The 15,652-nt window shown below is 37.0% G+C and overlaps 1 protein-coding gene across 1 annotated transcript; it reads right to left on the bottom strand.

The window, feature by feature from the left end:
• Positions 1-8,738: 8,738 nt before the first annotated feature.
• rhbg (Rh family B glycoprotein) lies at positions 8,739-15,439 on the bottom strand. Its single transcript, XM_083547528.1, has 10 exons — positions 14,819-15,439; positions 13,339-13,525; positions 13,069-13,219; positions 12,142-12,289; positions 11,687-11,853; positions 11,338-11,475; positions 10,818-10,951; positions 10,503-10,621; positions 10,217-10,290; positions 8,739-10,019 (listed from the first exon to the last, which is right to left on the bottom strand). The coding sequence occupies exons 1-10, from the start codon at positions 15,000-15,002 to the stop codon at positions 9,942-9,944; spliced, it is 1,380 nt and encodes a 459-aa protein (XP_083403654.1). The 5' UTR covers positions 15,003-15,439; the 3' UTR covers positions 8,739-9,941.
• Positions 15,440-15,652: the final 213 nt, after the last annotated feature.

The raw sequence follows: 15,652 nt of genomic DNA, 5'->3' as shown, positions 1-15,652 counted from the left end.
TAAATTTTACATGTAATAAATAAAGAAATGCATATAAGCCCAACAAGTTCTAAAGGTTTACCTGTAAGACATTTACATTTGCACACTTCTTTTCTGTGTAATTAATACTCGCTTAATTTAAATAGGTATTTAATTCAAATAAAGTACTTATTAAAATATAATTGTGTTGTTACAAATATACTTAAAAATAAAAAGACTAAAAATAACTTTTAAACGCATTTAAATTTCACTGCAATCAGGATCCCAAACTAAAGGCAAATCTGGTTTAATTTTAATTTAAAAAGTTTTGAGGGAAAATGAGAAACCATTAAATGGAAATAAATGAACTGTGTATTTAAAATAAAATAAAAACTAACTAACAAAAATGAATTACTGGTGTTAATGTGCTTTCTATTAAACATAAACATTTGGTTAATTGAACACTGAGGTGTAGGCTAAATATATAATATATAAATATACAAAGGTTGCATTATATAAGGATGCAAGTTCTTAGAGAAGTGAATAACGACTACCCAGGTCGTGGTGGAAGTAGGTAATGGCGACTGAAAGGTGATTTGTGAGAGGAGAAGGATGCTGCACTGGAATATTAAACGCCGCTTGAAGCTGCTGCCTCGCCGTCTTCATCCCGCAGCTCTTGTCTTCTGAGGGGCGGCTAATGAGACACGACAAACTAGTGGCGGACTGACGATAAGCAATTGCCATGGAGTCGTGGGAAACTATAAACAAACAGCTGCCACCGGCATTTTTCGATGGTTCTCAACCTCTTGAATGCTTGTAGGCCTGAATAGCAGTCTTATACGGATTAGTAGGCTGCTGCCATTAGCTTGGTGCTGAAATGTTGATAACACGTTTAATATTTACAGGTTAATAACGAATCCGTTTTTTTGTTTAGTATTATGCAATGCAGTAATGCGTTCTGGTGAAATGAGTCTGTATTTGTTTTCTTAACATATAAAAAAAATCTTGATTAATAATTGTAATTATAATTATAATAATATCTATTATTTTAATGATCCTTAAACATTATTTAAAAATATTTATTGTTCTTTAAAAATATCTCTTTGGGTGTTATTTTTACAATTTAGTTATAAGGAACATTTATGGAAATCCCTTTATATTCATAGTCCACTGAAAGGCTTTGAATGCATCAGCCAGGCAGCATTAGAGAGTTTATTAAGGGACATGTGAATGAATGGTGTTTAAGATGTCGTTGGGGAATGGACATGGCCATAATTGGTCATAAGGTGGGTATTAAACATTGTAAATGTCCCCTGGGGTTCAGCCTCAGGGCAGAGGCCTCCCTTAGCTCACCCCAGTATCCTCACAACCGGCTCATGTCTGTTAACAAGGTCAATCCTTCAATTAGTCTTGGGTCAGGGGCCAAAAGTGTCACCACTAACATATGGTTGAATAGGCTTGGCAACAGGTCCATTGCACTTCTGTGACCTTTTTGCTGGTTTTGCAATTAATTCAGTTTATTTGTATTCCAATGATGTGCAATAACAGTTTTCTGATAAAACACTGCATATGAAGGACACAAACACTACCTCAGTAGGACACAATGGCTGGAACATCAGTGGACCTTGTGGATTACCTGATACAGTAGAATAAAATTAATATGAAGTCTATTTAATGAAATATTTTCCTTAAGCAGAAATAACTAATTTGAGTATTTTTTTAAATTGAACACTGACATATAACTTTAAGTAACCTGAATTTGCATCAAAAATGTGGTGTATGGTGAATAAGGCTTGTGTACTTCATGAGTTCACAATCTCCTTGTCCACTTCTCCAAATAAAAAAAAATTAAAATTAATCCACAAAGATGTATTAACAAGACTTTATTCCCAGATCACCGAAATTACACCATTTTGTATTTCCTTTTAACAATTTGTATTTTTTGGCATGCTAAAGGACACAATTGGACAAATGAAGCATATTCTCCATGTTCATTTTTCATTGAATGTCTACTGCCTGGACTTTCTTCCTTTGATTTCTTTCATTCCCTGTGGTATTTCTCAGATGCTAATAACAGACTTGTCCATCAAATGTCTCTAGCCCTGGTGTTAATTGGTGCTGCATTTTTTTTGGGCCATGCTCTGAAGTTTGGGGCGTCATTAGATCAGTGGTAGTTACCTCCCCACCTGCCTTCTCTTTGCCCCCTCCTGCCAGGTCAGCCCTCTCCCCTCAATACCCCGCTCACCCCCTATGGATTCTTTGAGAATGCCGACCTATATCTTTTCTCAGCAAAGCTTTACTAGACCACTTTGAATGAGCTCTAATAATCACCAATGGTTGTTTTATATCCTGCATATATCTGATGCAACTTTTTTAGTAATGCCACAAATCATTTAAATACTGATTTAAATATTTTTTTTAAAGATTTATCTGCACCTATAACTACAGCCTAAGATTTAAATATAAATTAATATGAACACACATACATGATTTTATTAATAAAATGTATTCTGTTAAATGTATTCTCTCTCTCTCTCTCTCTCGCTCTCTCTCGCTCTCTTTCATATATATATATATATATATATATATATATATATATATATATATATATATATATATATATATATATATATATATATATATATATATGTGTGTGTGAATTTCGTTTAAACTGTCAACTTGACCACTTTTGAAAACAGTTTCAATTTAAAAGCAATGACATGAGACATGCCATACACAGGAAATTGGGTTCCTCTTATGAAACTTGGCTCCTCTCAAAGTTTCCTAATGCAATTTTGGGAACATTTCTGATTCAGGACATTTTCACAGCTTGGTACAATGCTATTTGTTAAAAGTCATACCTAATTGAATAAATTAGTCTAAACTTAATAAACAGTGATGTTTATATGTGACTTCCCATCATGTTCTCTCCCATACTGATCCCTACTAACTAAGAGCCTAATGCTTCTTTTATCACTATTAAAGCCAAGGCCATGGCACATAAGAGCAAGCATAAAGGCACAAAGGCCTCGGCTAATGGGACTTCAGTGTAATTGGCACAAACAAAATACTTGGCATCTTTGGCCAAATGTCGATCTTTCTCACTCTCTCACTCCCTTACTTGCTTTCTCTCTGTCATCTCTTCTCTCTTCTTGCTCTCTGTACAGGTCCCTTCCTGCGGGCCCATGGCTTCCTGGCACTGATGCCAGTCTCTGTGTGCCATCTCGGGAAGCAACGCATCCCCCTGCTGCTGATGGAGCCTTTGAGTCTGGAGAATGGGGGTATTGTAAGGAATTGTGGGTCGTCTCTGGAGTGGGTATCCGTTTGCTCATATGCAGGCCCCTCACACACACGCAGAGAGAACTCAGTATAGAGTGCCAACAGCGGATCTTAAACTTCACAGATTTAAAATGCCCCCCTCATAGGAGGTGGCAGTTTGTTTGTGTGTGTGTAAGACAGAGCATGGCATTGTTGGATTGTTCTCCCTCTGTGAAAATAGATGGTTTTGAGGGACTTTAATTTATTTATCAAGTAGATACAGATATCACAGAGGAGTAAAAAAAACTCCTTGGTCAGAAGGAGTAGCTCATGGGAATAATTTTTTTTTGCATTGGTATAGGTTCTATTTAAACATGATTAAATTTAGATGAAGTCATATTTATTATGTTATCTGTAGCCACTAGTGGATCTGTGTGAATGCAATTAGGATGAGAGAGGTTAATGGAGCCTAATAAAACAGGACTGTAGAGGAAGAAAGGTTGAGGCTCAGCTTTAGCTCTGTGATGCCACCTGCTTGCAGTAACTGGCCTTGCACACTCCCTTATGCTCACTAAGCAAGAATGGCACATTAAAATGCATGCTTTCACTCAGTTTGTCTATTTATTGGTGCTAATTTTTTGAATGATGTCAACCCTGTGCTGGCGGAAGCCTCTTAAACACTACATATCCTTCTGTCAGTGTGGGAGAAGAGAAAAAGTAAAGCCCATTTCAGGCTGTTATCTATTAATGCGGCCGCTTCATGGACAGAATGGCTCATCAGCATGCAGCGGCCCCACTCTGTGCTTTCACTACGTTGCCCTAAGACAAAAGAGCATTGTGCAACCTTCTTCTGTTTTAATTATGATGAGAAGATGCAGCATGTGTAAACTACTGCCTGTGTGCATGTGTATGTGTGTATCATGCTGTGGTGGTGTGAATCACAGTGTGTGTGTGTGTGTGTGTGTGTGTGTGTGTGTGTGTGTGTGTGTGTGTGTGTGTGTGTGTGTTCAGGGGGGGTGGATTGTTTTTCACTATATTATGTGTACAAGCAATTTCCATCTGTAAATCACTGGGTGCATATTTGTCTGAATCTATTTTGTGAACTGGCCTTATTGTATGGAGAGGGCAAGTAGGGTGTGTGTGTGTGTGTGTGTGTGTGTGTGTGTGTGTGTGTGTGTGTGTGTGTGTGTGTGTGTGTTTGGAAAGGGGTGCAGCTGCAAATGCATTTGTTGCTTGTTGCCTTCATGGAAATTGGCATCCAATAAAGCTCTGGCAACAAAGCCTGTTTGTGTTCGAGGGGTGAAGAGGACTGCTGAAAAGAATAGGAGAGGTTGGGAGGGGTTATGGGGAATAGACAAGAGCAGGATTCCCATCAGGGTAATGGTGCCATCTCAGAATTCTTGTCTCTTTCTCTATTGCCTGATTAACACCCCTGGATGAAGCTCCACCAGATTAGAAACCTGTTAATTGAGACGGCTACAGGATCCCATTGTTTTTTATAACTGCCATTTTTTATGTAGTTTAAATTACTGTGTATCTCTGTTGTGATGCGAATAAGCAGAACAGAAAGAGACTGGACTGGTCACATTCTAATAAATGGATACATTGTGTGCTGCATCACAAATATTAGTAATAATGATTCAGGCTCAAGGTTGAATATCAGTGTAAACATTCATTGCTCAGATAGTTATACCTTTGATAACATATCAACCTTCCCTGGTCTATAAGTGTACCCCTGGGTAGCGCTAGGCAACCTCCATAATAATATTCATGCATGAGGATTTAACATCTTCCTGCAACGTAATGTTTAATCAATGTAATATTTAATCACTGTAAACTGTAGTTTTGGTATAATGCACTGTAAAGTGTTTCTTTAAATTCTGCAATTATATGTTGTATTCAGAGCAGTAAGAAACTTAAATCTAGCTAAAAAATAGTTTAGCTTGTCTGGCAGTCTGGGACATTATTTACAGCACAATGTCATATTTCACAATATAGCAAATGCAACACTGCCATGACTGTATTCTTTCATTATTTTCTAATCACCATAGGTAAAGGTTTTAGATTTATACATGGCAAATTATTTTAAAGTTTTACAGCAAAATATAAACAAACAGTACTATAATAATTAAATTACAATTTTCAGTAAGTACCAAGCAACTGGTAAATTACCATAAATTTACACTGATCATTTATATGGTGGAAAATAAGGCCATATATTGTGACCTTGAATTATTATTTATATGCTATATTCTGCTTTATGGTTTAATAATTACCCTTTTAATGATGTTTTTAATTTTTTAATAAATATTTAAGTAAAAAAAACAAAACAGGGAAACTTGGCAAAATGAAGTTATAAAGTAATAAATTAATTAAAGCATTATTCTTCCACCAAACATCTGCTACTCTAATTTTTAGCTTTAATTCTTTACAGGTACAGGACTATTTGACATTGATATGGGATAGAGATATTATCCTCTGTGATCCTGACCAGTTGGCATGACCACTTTATGGCAGTTTCTTCACATGTTTCATGCTGAAGAGTTTGTCTCCAGTCTGAGAAAAACAAAACAATGAGATAAAAAAAATCCACCTACACTCCTTTGGAGAGCTGTATGTGTGGTGCATATGGCCCAGCACTCTCACATGCTCCTTCAACAGGACACACTCAATTAAGACTGCATGAAGAGTAACCCCACTTGACACAAACTGACCTCTGACCCAAGGGTCATGCTCCCCACAAAACCAGAAGTGCATGAGGATGTGACAGGGTCAAGTGGGCCAGTCAATGTCTTTGTCCTTGCCATGTCCAGCCTGTTAAGACTATTATACTTTTAGTGGCTCCCCTTTATAATAATTGCCCCAAAAGACTTTATATTATAGAGTGGGATTATAAAATGTATTACAAGTGAAATGGTTATCATTTTTTTTTACAGTTAATTCATGATTGTGTCATTGAATAAAAATCAAATCAAGATTAAGGTGGTCAGAAAACATTATAAAAACAAAAATGATTAAAACCCCAAAACCGCATTGTCTGCAGTTTGACTACACTTTCTTCAGTCAGGTATTTTTGAATAAAGCACTTGTAATTCACTGCTTTTAGGGGAAGCAGGTGTCAACTGGACCATCTGACACAAAAGCTCTCTCTGTATTGTGGTAGATTGCATTCAAGGGCATTCAACAGCACAGGAATATGTCAAGTGTAAAGCTCTTCTCTGCTCTTTTTGAGGAGAGTTGCCCAGGGACAAAAGTCTTATGAAGAAGTATCGCCAAGCAGTTACTTTTGCTGGTCTAGAATATTTCCAGAATATCAGTGCATGTCTAGAATATATCCTACGTTTACTGTATTTGCAATGCTTGCATGGATTTATCATAGTCGCACGCACACGGCCCTCCCAGTCGCTGTCTCACAGCAGGCTGGTGAGGAGCATGTGAAGGTTGCCTGGAGGAAAGACACAAGCTGAAAGAGCTGGCAGACCCTGAACACAGCCTGCCTGTAATCCTGTTAAAATGAGCTAAAGCAAAGGCACTCTCTTCATGCAGAGAGGCAGCAGCAGACTTTACCCACTCCACACACTCCCACTGACTCATTTACATGGCCATGCTTTACACCCGGCAGTAGGCCGGCCTGCCTACCTGAGCCAGACAAACACACACACACACACACACACACACACACACACACACACACACACACACACACACACACACACACACACACACACACACACACACACACACACACACACACACAGTTCTGGACCACATTCAGCTGTATAGTATCCAGTGTATACAACTGCTTCAGATGAAAAAAGATAATAACCAGTATAGGTTAAATGGAGTCAAATCTTGCAAAAAAACAACAAACAAAAACCAAATAGTGGCCCAAGAAAATTTTTCTACTCTTATGTACGAAACTAACCAATTATAGAAAGCGTTTTCCATGAGCCTTTTCATCATTGTAACTGTGATTAGATGATTAAGTACTTGACAGCCTTCAGCCATTGTTAAGAACAGCTGCTCACCTGTCTGCATGTTAAAGCATGGGAAAAACCCGCGGCCCTGCTTCACGCCATCAGAACAGGACGAAACCACTCTTTGGAAATGGGTGGAAAGAGGAGGAGGAGGAGGAAGGAAGGAGGTGTTATTCCCACTCACATGGAGTATACGAAACTCAGGGTGCTCCCAGAAACACGATATAAACATAAGAGCTCCAGCTTTCTGTTAGCCTTTAGATCCCAGAAAGTGAAACTGTGCTAATTATGAGGCGGAGACCATCTGGACTCGGTGTTCCCCTTCCATAGTAATTGGAGGCGCCATTAAGTGTTCATGGGAATTAAAAGCCTTCGCCGGCATCACATAATTATGTACATTGCTGCTTATAGCCACAGCGATCCTGAGCTGCAGGATCAGTATTGGGATTAGGCAATGTACCTGCCTAAGCAAATTGTATAAAACAATCTATAGGTATATTGTCTCCTACTGCATAGGGCGTCTGTATTAAAAATATTAATAAAATAAACAAATCACCTACACACGCAAGCACACACACAAACACAGATCACTGTGCAAATGTTTCAGGCAGGTATAAAAAAAATGCTTTCAAAACTGGAAGTGTTAATAGTTTATTTTTTTTATCAATAAACATAAAGAAATTAAATAAACAGAAGATAAACATTTGGTCTGATTTAGTGTATTTGGAAGAAACTCAGCAGGCAGGTTGTTTCAAACATCTTGGAGAAATAAACACAGATCTCCTGTCATTGTAGGCTGCCTCAAATCCTTCTGTCTATTTATGTAATCTCAGACAAACTGGTGGAGAACAGGGCTTTGTGGGCGCCAAAACTATTACTTTCAGGATTCATTGTTCTTTTCTACGCTGATGATTGTTAGATGCCTCCCGGATGGTATTACAGTATCTGCTTGTATTTCTAAGTATTGATGACACCATTAATCCTGACTAAATCTCCAGCACTATTTGCAGAAATCCAGCCCCATACTTGCAGGAAACCTCCATTATGCCTCATGCTTCTTTGTATATATATATATATATATATATATATATATATATATATATATATATATATATATATATATATATATATATATATATATATATATGTGTGTGTGTGTGTGTGTGTGTGTGTGTGTGTGTGTGTGTGTGTGTGTGTGTGCTGAAGGGCTGGAGAATGGTACAATAATAAGTGTCTGCAGGCAACAGAGAAGCATGGTGGAGGTTTCCTGCAAGTTTGGGGCATATAAATATATATGATTTTGGAACAGCATGATTCTCATAAATCTGATTACATACAGCTGCTGGTAGCATCCACAGGCATGAGAAATGTGTCATAAGAAATGTGTCTTTACTGTGTATAAAAAAGAAACAGGATGCCCTCATTGACAAATAGGTCAGTAGTATGACCCAGTGAGCTGCACATAAACTGCAAAATGGTAAACAGCACTCAAATGTCCTACCACCATATTGGGTGTGATCTAGCATTTGAGACTCTTACAAAATGTTTTTATTTAAAAATCATTTTATTTTGTGTCCAATACAGAATCCAAAGAAACCTTTAAAAAAACAAAAAAACAAAAAACAAAAAAGAAATGCAAGTTGTGAAACAAAATAATGCCAATTACCTAATGTTTTAAAATCATTTCAATTTATATTTGAAGAGAAATTAGTGTTACATAAGTTTGCTTTCTTATTTAAATCAATATTTTGTTATAAATGTGGGGTAAAATATATATATTTTTTATGCCTAATAAATGTCCCTTTTGTACTGACATATGCCACGTTCAAAGCTCAATCATTACCAATTCTGCTAGTTACTGCTGCTACTGCACCTCGCTCTACGGCTCAATGCCGCCATCTGGTGGTCAATAAGAATGAAGTCATTTTATTATTCTGGAGTAGTCCCAGTCATGAACGTTTAAGCCTTCTTTCCCATTCATTCCCATCTCATTCAGCTATGCAGCAAATTAACTGCCCTTACTGAGTTAAATACTGAGTGTTAAGGCAGAGAAACTGCAATATTTTTGGACAGGGAGTACCTCAGAATCAGGGAAGGAACCCACGAAATAAGGCATAGTGTTCAAACTGGGCGTAGCTGCCATTGCTTTACGGTTTTGTGTAGTCTTGTAGGTGTTAGTTTTGCATTTCACACAGCGAATGTTGATCATTACTGCCACCTTGTGGTCATTTTTACTTTCACTATTGTTTTTGTATTGTATTTTCTATTGTATTGATTATTCTGTGATGCCGAAACATATTTCTACGCACAGAATTGTTGAATATATTGGGCATTAATCCATACATTTAGCATCTAGGAGCCAGAATCTAAGGCAAATACTAGACTGGGACATGGCTTGTCATTTACCACAGTGAGTTGAATACTGATACATACATACAGGTAGGCACAGTTGTTTTCCCACAAAGTTCAGTTTTTACAGTAAAACACATATGTCTAAATTTTAATAAGAATGATGTACTCAAAATAATGTTGACATTCTTTTGACTTGACAAACTTGTTGAAACCACACATTTGCACAACATTCTGCATATGAAAGTCTATTAAAAAAATACTTCTTGAGTGGACCACAGATATAATGTTGCAATGATGCTCAGCTTTGTGTGTATATCCTGCAAGTCAGTACATTTGTACAGGCTCACATATACTGTATTCACACACAAGCATTTTTTACAAAAGCAGGCATGTAATTTAAGCATTGAGTTTTTCTGATTCTTCATCTAATTTCACAACAGTCAGTTCATGTTGGGTCTCCTCTTCTCCTGGCAACTGATTAAAAAAACACAATATGGAAAAATATGTGACATTTTTTACTACATTTCTTAATACCTTTTATGCCATGTTGGTCATCTCTACTTTCTTGAGTTAAATAATGTTTTTAAAATGACTGGATAGGTTTGTTACTATCTGCCAAAAATTACTTGACTAATATTTCACAGAGTAACTGTAGCAAAGTAAATTATTACCTCCCAGTAGACTGAATCCTCAAAGCAGAGAGTGTCAGGTGGGGCTCCATAGATAGGCAGTTTTAAAATAAATCCTAAAAACACACCGGTTATTATGAGTCCTATACATCCTTTACAGTACCTACATACTGTCCATAATTATCACAATTGACACATAGCATTAGATCTGATGTTTGTAAAACACTTTACCTCTAAAAATTTAACTATTTTATGTTCATGCATATTTCATAACATTATGATTTTTTTTTTATTTAATTGTAAGAAATAGTTGTCCCTTGTTTCTTACCAACAATAAGCCCACCAATCAGGGCCATACCCAGGGTGACAGCAAGAGAGACAATTTGCATTACAGCCTGATTGGTTGGAGTGAAATGATCAGATATTTTAGGAAACACATCTTGCAACCTGTGGAATCATATAAGGCAAAAGAAGGCAAAATCATTAAATGCCTATGAAAACTATTTCTATTAATTCTAATGCAAAAGTAAAAAAAATATTAATATTTTGACCACATCTTCAATACTTTGGGTGTTTAATTTAGCTGTATTTTTGTAGGGCAAGCTTTATACTATACAAGCTTCAAAGTAAAAAGTGTTATCACCCATTGCCATATATCGAAGTGCTTGCTGTTGCAGCAGCGATGGAGCCAACAATGGCTCCCAGGACTCCAGGCATGCCATGTAGGTTATGAACACCACATGTATCTTGGATCTTCAGCTTAGACTCCAAAATAGGCTGTCAAAAAGAGTACCACCAATTTAGAGAGCTGAAACTAAGAACACTAAAAGGAATTTGTCTCATTTTCTTTAGATTTTCTTGACACCCCTTGTTTTAATAACACTACTTTCACTTTTACTTTTCTCAGTTTAAATCCTCTCTTACAATTACTGAATGCACAAACCAGCTAGACTTTGTTGTCAAATGTTAAATGTGATTTAGATGGTAAATGTGATTCAGAGAGGCTGATATTTATATACTTTCAACCCAGTCTCCTGAGTGTTTTGAGTACACTTTTTAAGTACATAATCTACACCTGCAAAGAATTCTGATATATAAGACACATGAACCAAATAATTGTAAATGGTTAGAATTTTAAGACTGTTTGAGCGTGTACTACTCACTGTGAGGTACTTGTAGCCCAGCACTGAGATTGTTCCAGCCAGGAATCCTACTATCATGGAACCAAAAGGTGTCAGCATCATTTCACCAGCAGTTCCAATGGCAACACCACCTGCTAATGCAGCATTCTGAATGTGCACCTAAAAATCAATGTGATCATATTACCATACTGTGAAACACTATTTCCACATTTCCAAAATTTATTTTTTCATTTCGTAATGTTTGTTCTACACTTATTTGTAAGACTACAGAGCCAATAACCAGCCAGCTGTGCAGTCATTGTAAAATATACATATGAAGACCAAGTCAGTTGAAACACATTACACAAGTGGGCCACTTGAGGGCGCTCACCATGTCGAGTTTTCCTTCATGATTGACTAGAGCAGAGAAAGCAAATGTGGCAAGTGTGCAGGAAGCCAATGAGTAGTATGTGTTTAAGGCAGTGCGATGCTGGTCATCTCCTAGATGAGTGATGGCTGAGTTGAAGCTGGGCCAGAACATCCACAGGAAGAGAGTTCCTGGAGATAGATTATCAGCAAAGTCTAAGAATAATTTCTGTTTGTGAAATGCAGACATAGTTCCTGTCCTTGCTCAAGCACCTGGTCTAGTCTATAATTTTTGATACAAATTGATATTTTGTTCTTCATGCTGTATTTAATAGCTTCCAAATTATGACATGGTTTAATTTTAATAATTACCACCATAATTAACAATAATTTACAGTAAGTGGTTTAGTTTTTACTTTGTCCTATAGCTGAAGGAATCTTGCTACCACATGCTGATTCTTTGAAAATAATTTAACTTACCAATCATGGCAAAGAGGTCAGAATTGTACACTGAGCAATTTCTCTTTTGGCTCTGGCTTAGGTTAGGCCTGTACAGCACACGTGTCACCACGAGTCCAAAGTATGCACCAAATGTATGGATGGTCATAGATCCTCCAGCATCTTTTGCCTATAGGTGTTTAAATATACATATGCATTAAATTAGCTCTTTTGTATCGTTTTTTAAACAAAGAATCATTTGATACCTATCTGATAACCTTCCTACATACTAGCTAACTGTCCTCTATCTGTCCTCTATCACATGGCAGTTATCAAACAGGGTTTAGCATATGCATTTTTAGAGACTGACAAAAAACCAACCGTTTTTTGTTTCATCATTCAGATGCCCAGTAGGCCTCATTAATAAGAAAATTTAAAGTCATAGTCACTTTGATAAAAATGTAATATTTTAAACTGTATAAAATTATTTACATATCAATTGCTAGAAAAGTCATTAATCTCCTTAAACAAATTCAACTGTCAGTTGTGGAACCTCCAAAACCTTATTGATAACAGCTTACATCTACAAGGCAATCAAGGCTTTACCTCAACTAAATGTCAAAAATAAATACTATATTATACTATTTGTGGAAAGTTGAAAATTTCAACAAATTTCATTAACCCTCTATGCTCCGGGGGTCCCTTACGAGGGAAATATCAAGGTCCGTGACGTCGGAGTGACGTGGGGCCACCTTCCCGTGGGCTCACCACCTGCAGGAGGGACCGTAAGGGACGGTGCTGTGAGGATTGGGCAGCAGTCGAAGGCGGGGGCCTGCTTAGACTGCTGCCCCCGCGACCCGAATTACGGATAAGCGGGAGAAAATGAATGATGAATGAAAATTTCACAAATCGCTATTTGAGAGTTTAAGCAAAAAAAAAAAAGGGATTACAATATAAGAACTGACTCACATGAAGAAGTTCAAGAAGGATGAACTCATTTACAGCAAACAGTGCAACCTCGAATATAGCCATTACCAGCATCTGGACTGGGCTTGTCTTACCCAACACAGCCCCAAATGAGATCAGCACTGAGCCAGTGCAGAAGTCTGCATTGATCATGCTGCAAAAGAGTTACCCAGTCAATATTTTTTATATATACACATGAAAGAGATAAGATAAAGAGTGAGCAACAAGAGAAAGGACAAGCACAGGTATAAAATTAGCAACTCAGCATGTCACCTTTCCACTCCAACATGGATCTTGCCATCTTGCATGCCATGAAAGAAGCCCTGCATGAGTGTTGCCCATTGCAGAGAAAAGGCTGCAATGAGGAAGTTAAAGCCTACACTGCTAAAGCCATAACGCTGCAGGAATGTCATGAGAAACCCGAAGCCAATGAAAATCATCACATGTACATCTTGGAAACCTAAACAAACAAACAAACAAAACAAAAACACACATACAACATTAAAATTAACAGAAAATAATACTTGTAAAAATACTAATAATTGAGTGAACGTGATACATTCTCTGATTAGCGCTCAGGTAATGTGGTAATTGATGTGCCAGGCCTGTTACATGTCCTTGTTATGTAATATGAACACAGTATTTAAAGACAATCATATCAGAGAGGTTTAATCCATTGACTGCCTGATCATTGGTCTGTGGGAATATTCTCCTTCTTGGTTTGAAGGTTCACGTGACAGTAATGGCAGTATGCATTACTCAACAATCAGTAAAGAAAACAAAAAATGAACACTTAAGAATTTAAACCCCTGGCACTCTGCCAAATTTCAGTGAACCATTTGAGAAGTCTCATCTTTTAACTTTCAAACCGCTCCCTTTCCCGCAGCGACAGTGTTATGCAGGTGTGTATACACAGGGACTGGTGTCCTTCATGTGTGAAGTAATACGTCAGGAGTAGCACAGGTGAAATTCTTAAGTTACACTTATCACCACATCCATCGGCAGAACCCAGCAAGTCAAGACTAGTGCAGGGAGATTTTTTATAATAAGACCCTTATACCAATTTGCACAATCCACTAATTAATAATAGTAACAGCTTTACTGTAGACAGTACAGTACAATAAATGCAATTAAAAGTAAGAGAAGTGAAATCCAAAGCAAATTGTGTTTTATTTATTTATTTTTTATTCTGCAAAAATTGCTATAAAAAATATACATAAATATTTTTGTCTTTTGATTACAGTGTCCCTAATATTCATTTTAAAGTCATTATTTACTTCTTGGGTTGGTCATAAAACATTTTTAAATGTAATTTTTCAATTATTTAAACTTATTAAAGTTTTCTTTAATAAGGTCTAGGACTGCAGGCATGCAACATGCACTGGACAAGCTGGATTTGTTAATTAAAATATATAAATTAATAAATAAAATAAAATAACATTCCAACATACTGTAGTCAATTATGATTTTACAATGACTTCTGTGCTGCAAAACCTAATCAAGTTTATCTTTACATTTTGTCATAACAATAAGTAAGAGCAACGCATAATTGCATAATCAACTATGCATAATTGCATTGAATGCATAATCAACAATGCATAATTGGTAAACATCCTTGATATGTCACTACAAAGTGATTTGTTATATCTCTATTATGGCCTAACCTGTAAAATGTTATTAAAAGTGGTTGCATTTGTAAAGCTGTGCCCTCCGTCTCTCGCTCTCTCACAGACACACACACAAACACACTTACTGGGATAGCGGTAGTAGAAGTTATTTTCCATGTCTGAGTCATTTGAGTGTTTGTGGTGCCACTTCTTGGCCCCAGTTTCTTCATGATATTCCACAAGGACACCAAAGAGGATGATGAGGATGACCTCCAACACAATACATACCACGGGCAGTTTCACCCGCAGGTTGGTGGAATATTCTGCCATTGTAAAATCTTTTTTAAATCACTCTGCTCTCTCTTTTCCTCTCTCTGTCTTTCTCTCTCTCTTTGTCAAAGAAGAAGAGGCAGGAGGAGACTGACAAGGTAATTTGCACTATACACCTTTACATACAGGTTTTTTTCCCACCAGATGTACTGATAAACGCCCATTTGCCATCAAAATATTTTATGATTGGTGGGTGCATGCTCTCTGCTCCACCCACTCTTACCTGCAGACCTTATTTATTAAGTGACCACAGTACTTGTATGCTATAGGTTTATGAATTGTAATAGACCAATAGTGAAGATTTTAAGAAAATATTTTAATTGAATTTATATTTGTTTGATTTGTTTGTTCATTTTCTGTATCTTTGTTATGCTGGTTGCAGTGAAAACAGTCAACACTAAAAAGAAGATACATACAGCATTAGAGGCTTGTCAATCGCAGTAACACACACACACACACACACACACACACACACACACACACACACACACACACACACACAACACACAACACACACACACACACACACACACACACACACACACACACACACACACACACACACACACACACAGATTCATATCAGTTACCACTTCTGCATGTTTCTGAGAGGTGAAAGTAAACCAGTGAACTTCGAACAAAAAACAAGC

This window comes from Silurus aristotelis (genome assembly GCF_946808225.1).
Source record: "Silurus aristotelis genome assembly, chromosome: 1".
Classification (NCBI taxonomy): Eukaryota; Metazoa; Chordata; class Actinopteri; order Siluriformes; family Siluridae; genus Silurus; species Silurus aristotelis.
This window is presented reverse-complemented; position numbering and strand designations above follow the sequence as displayed.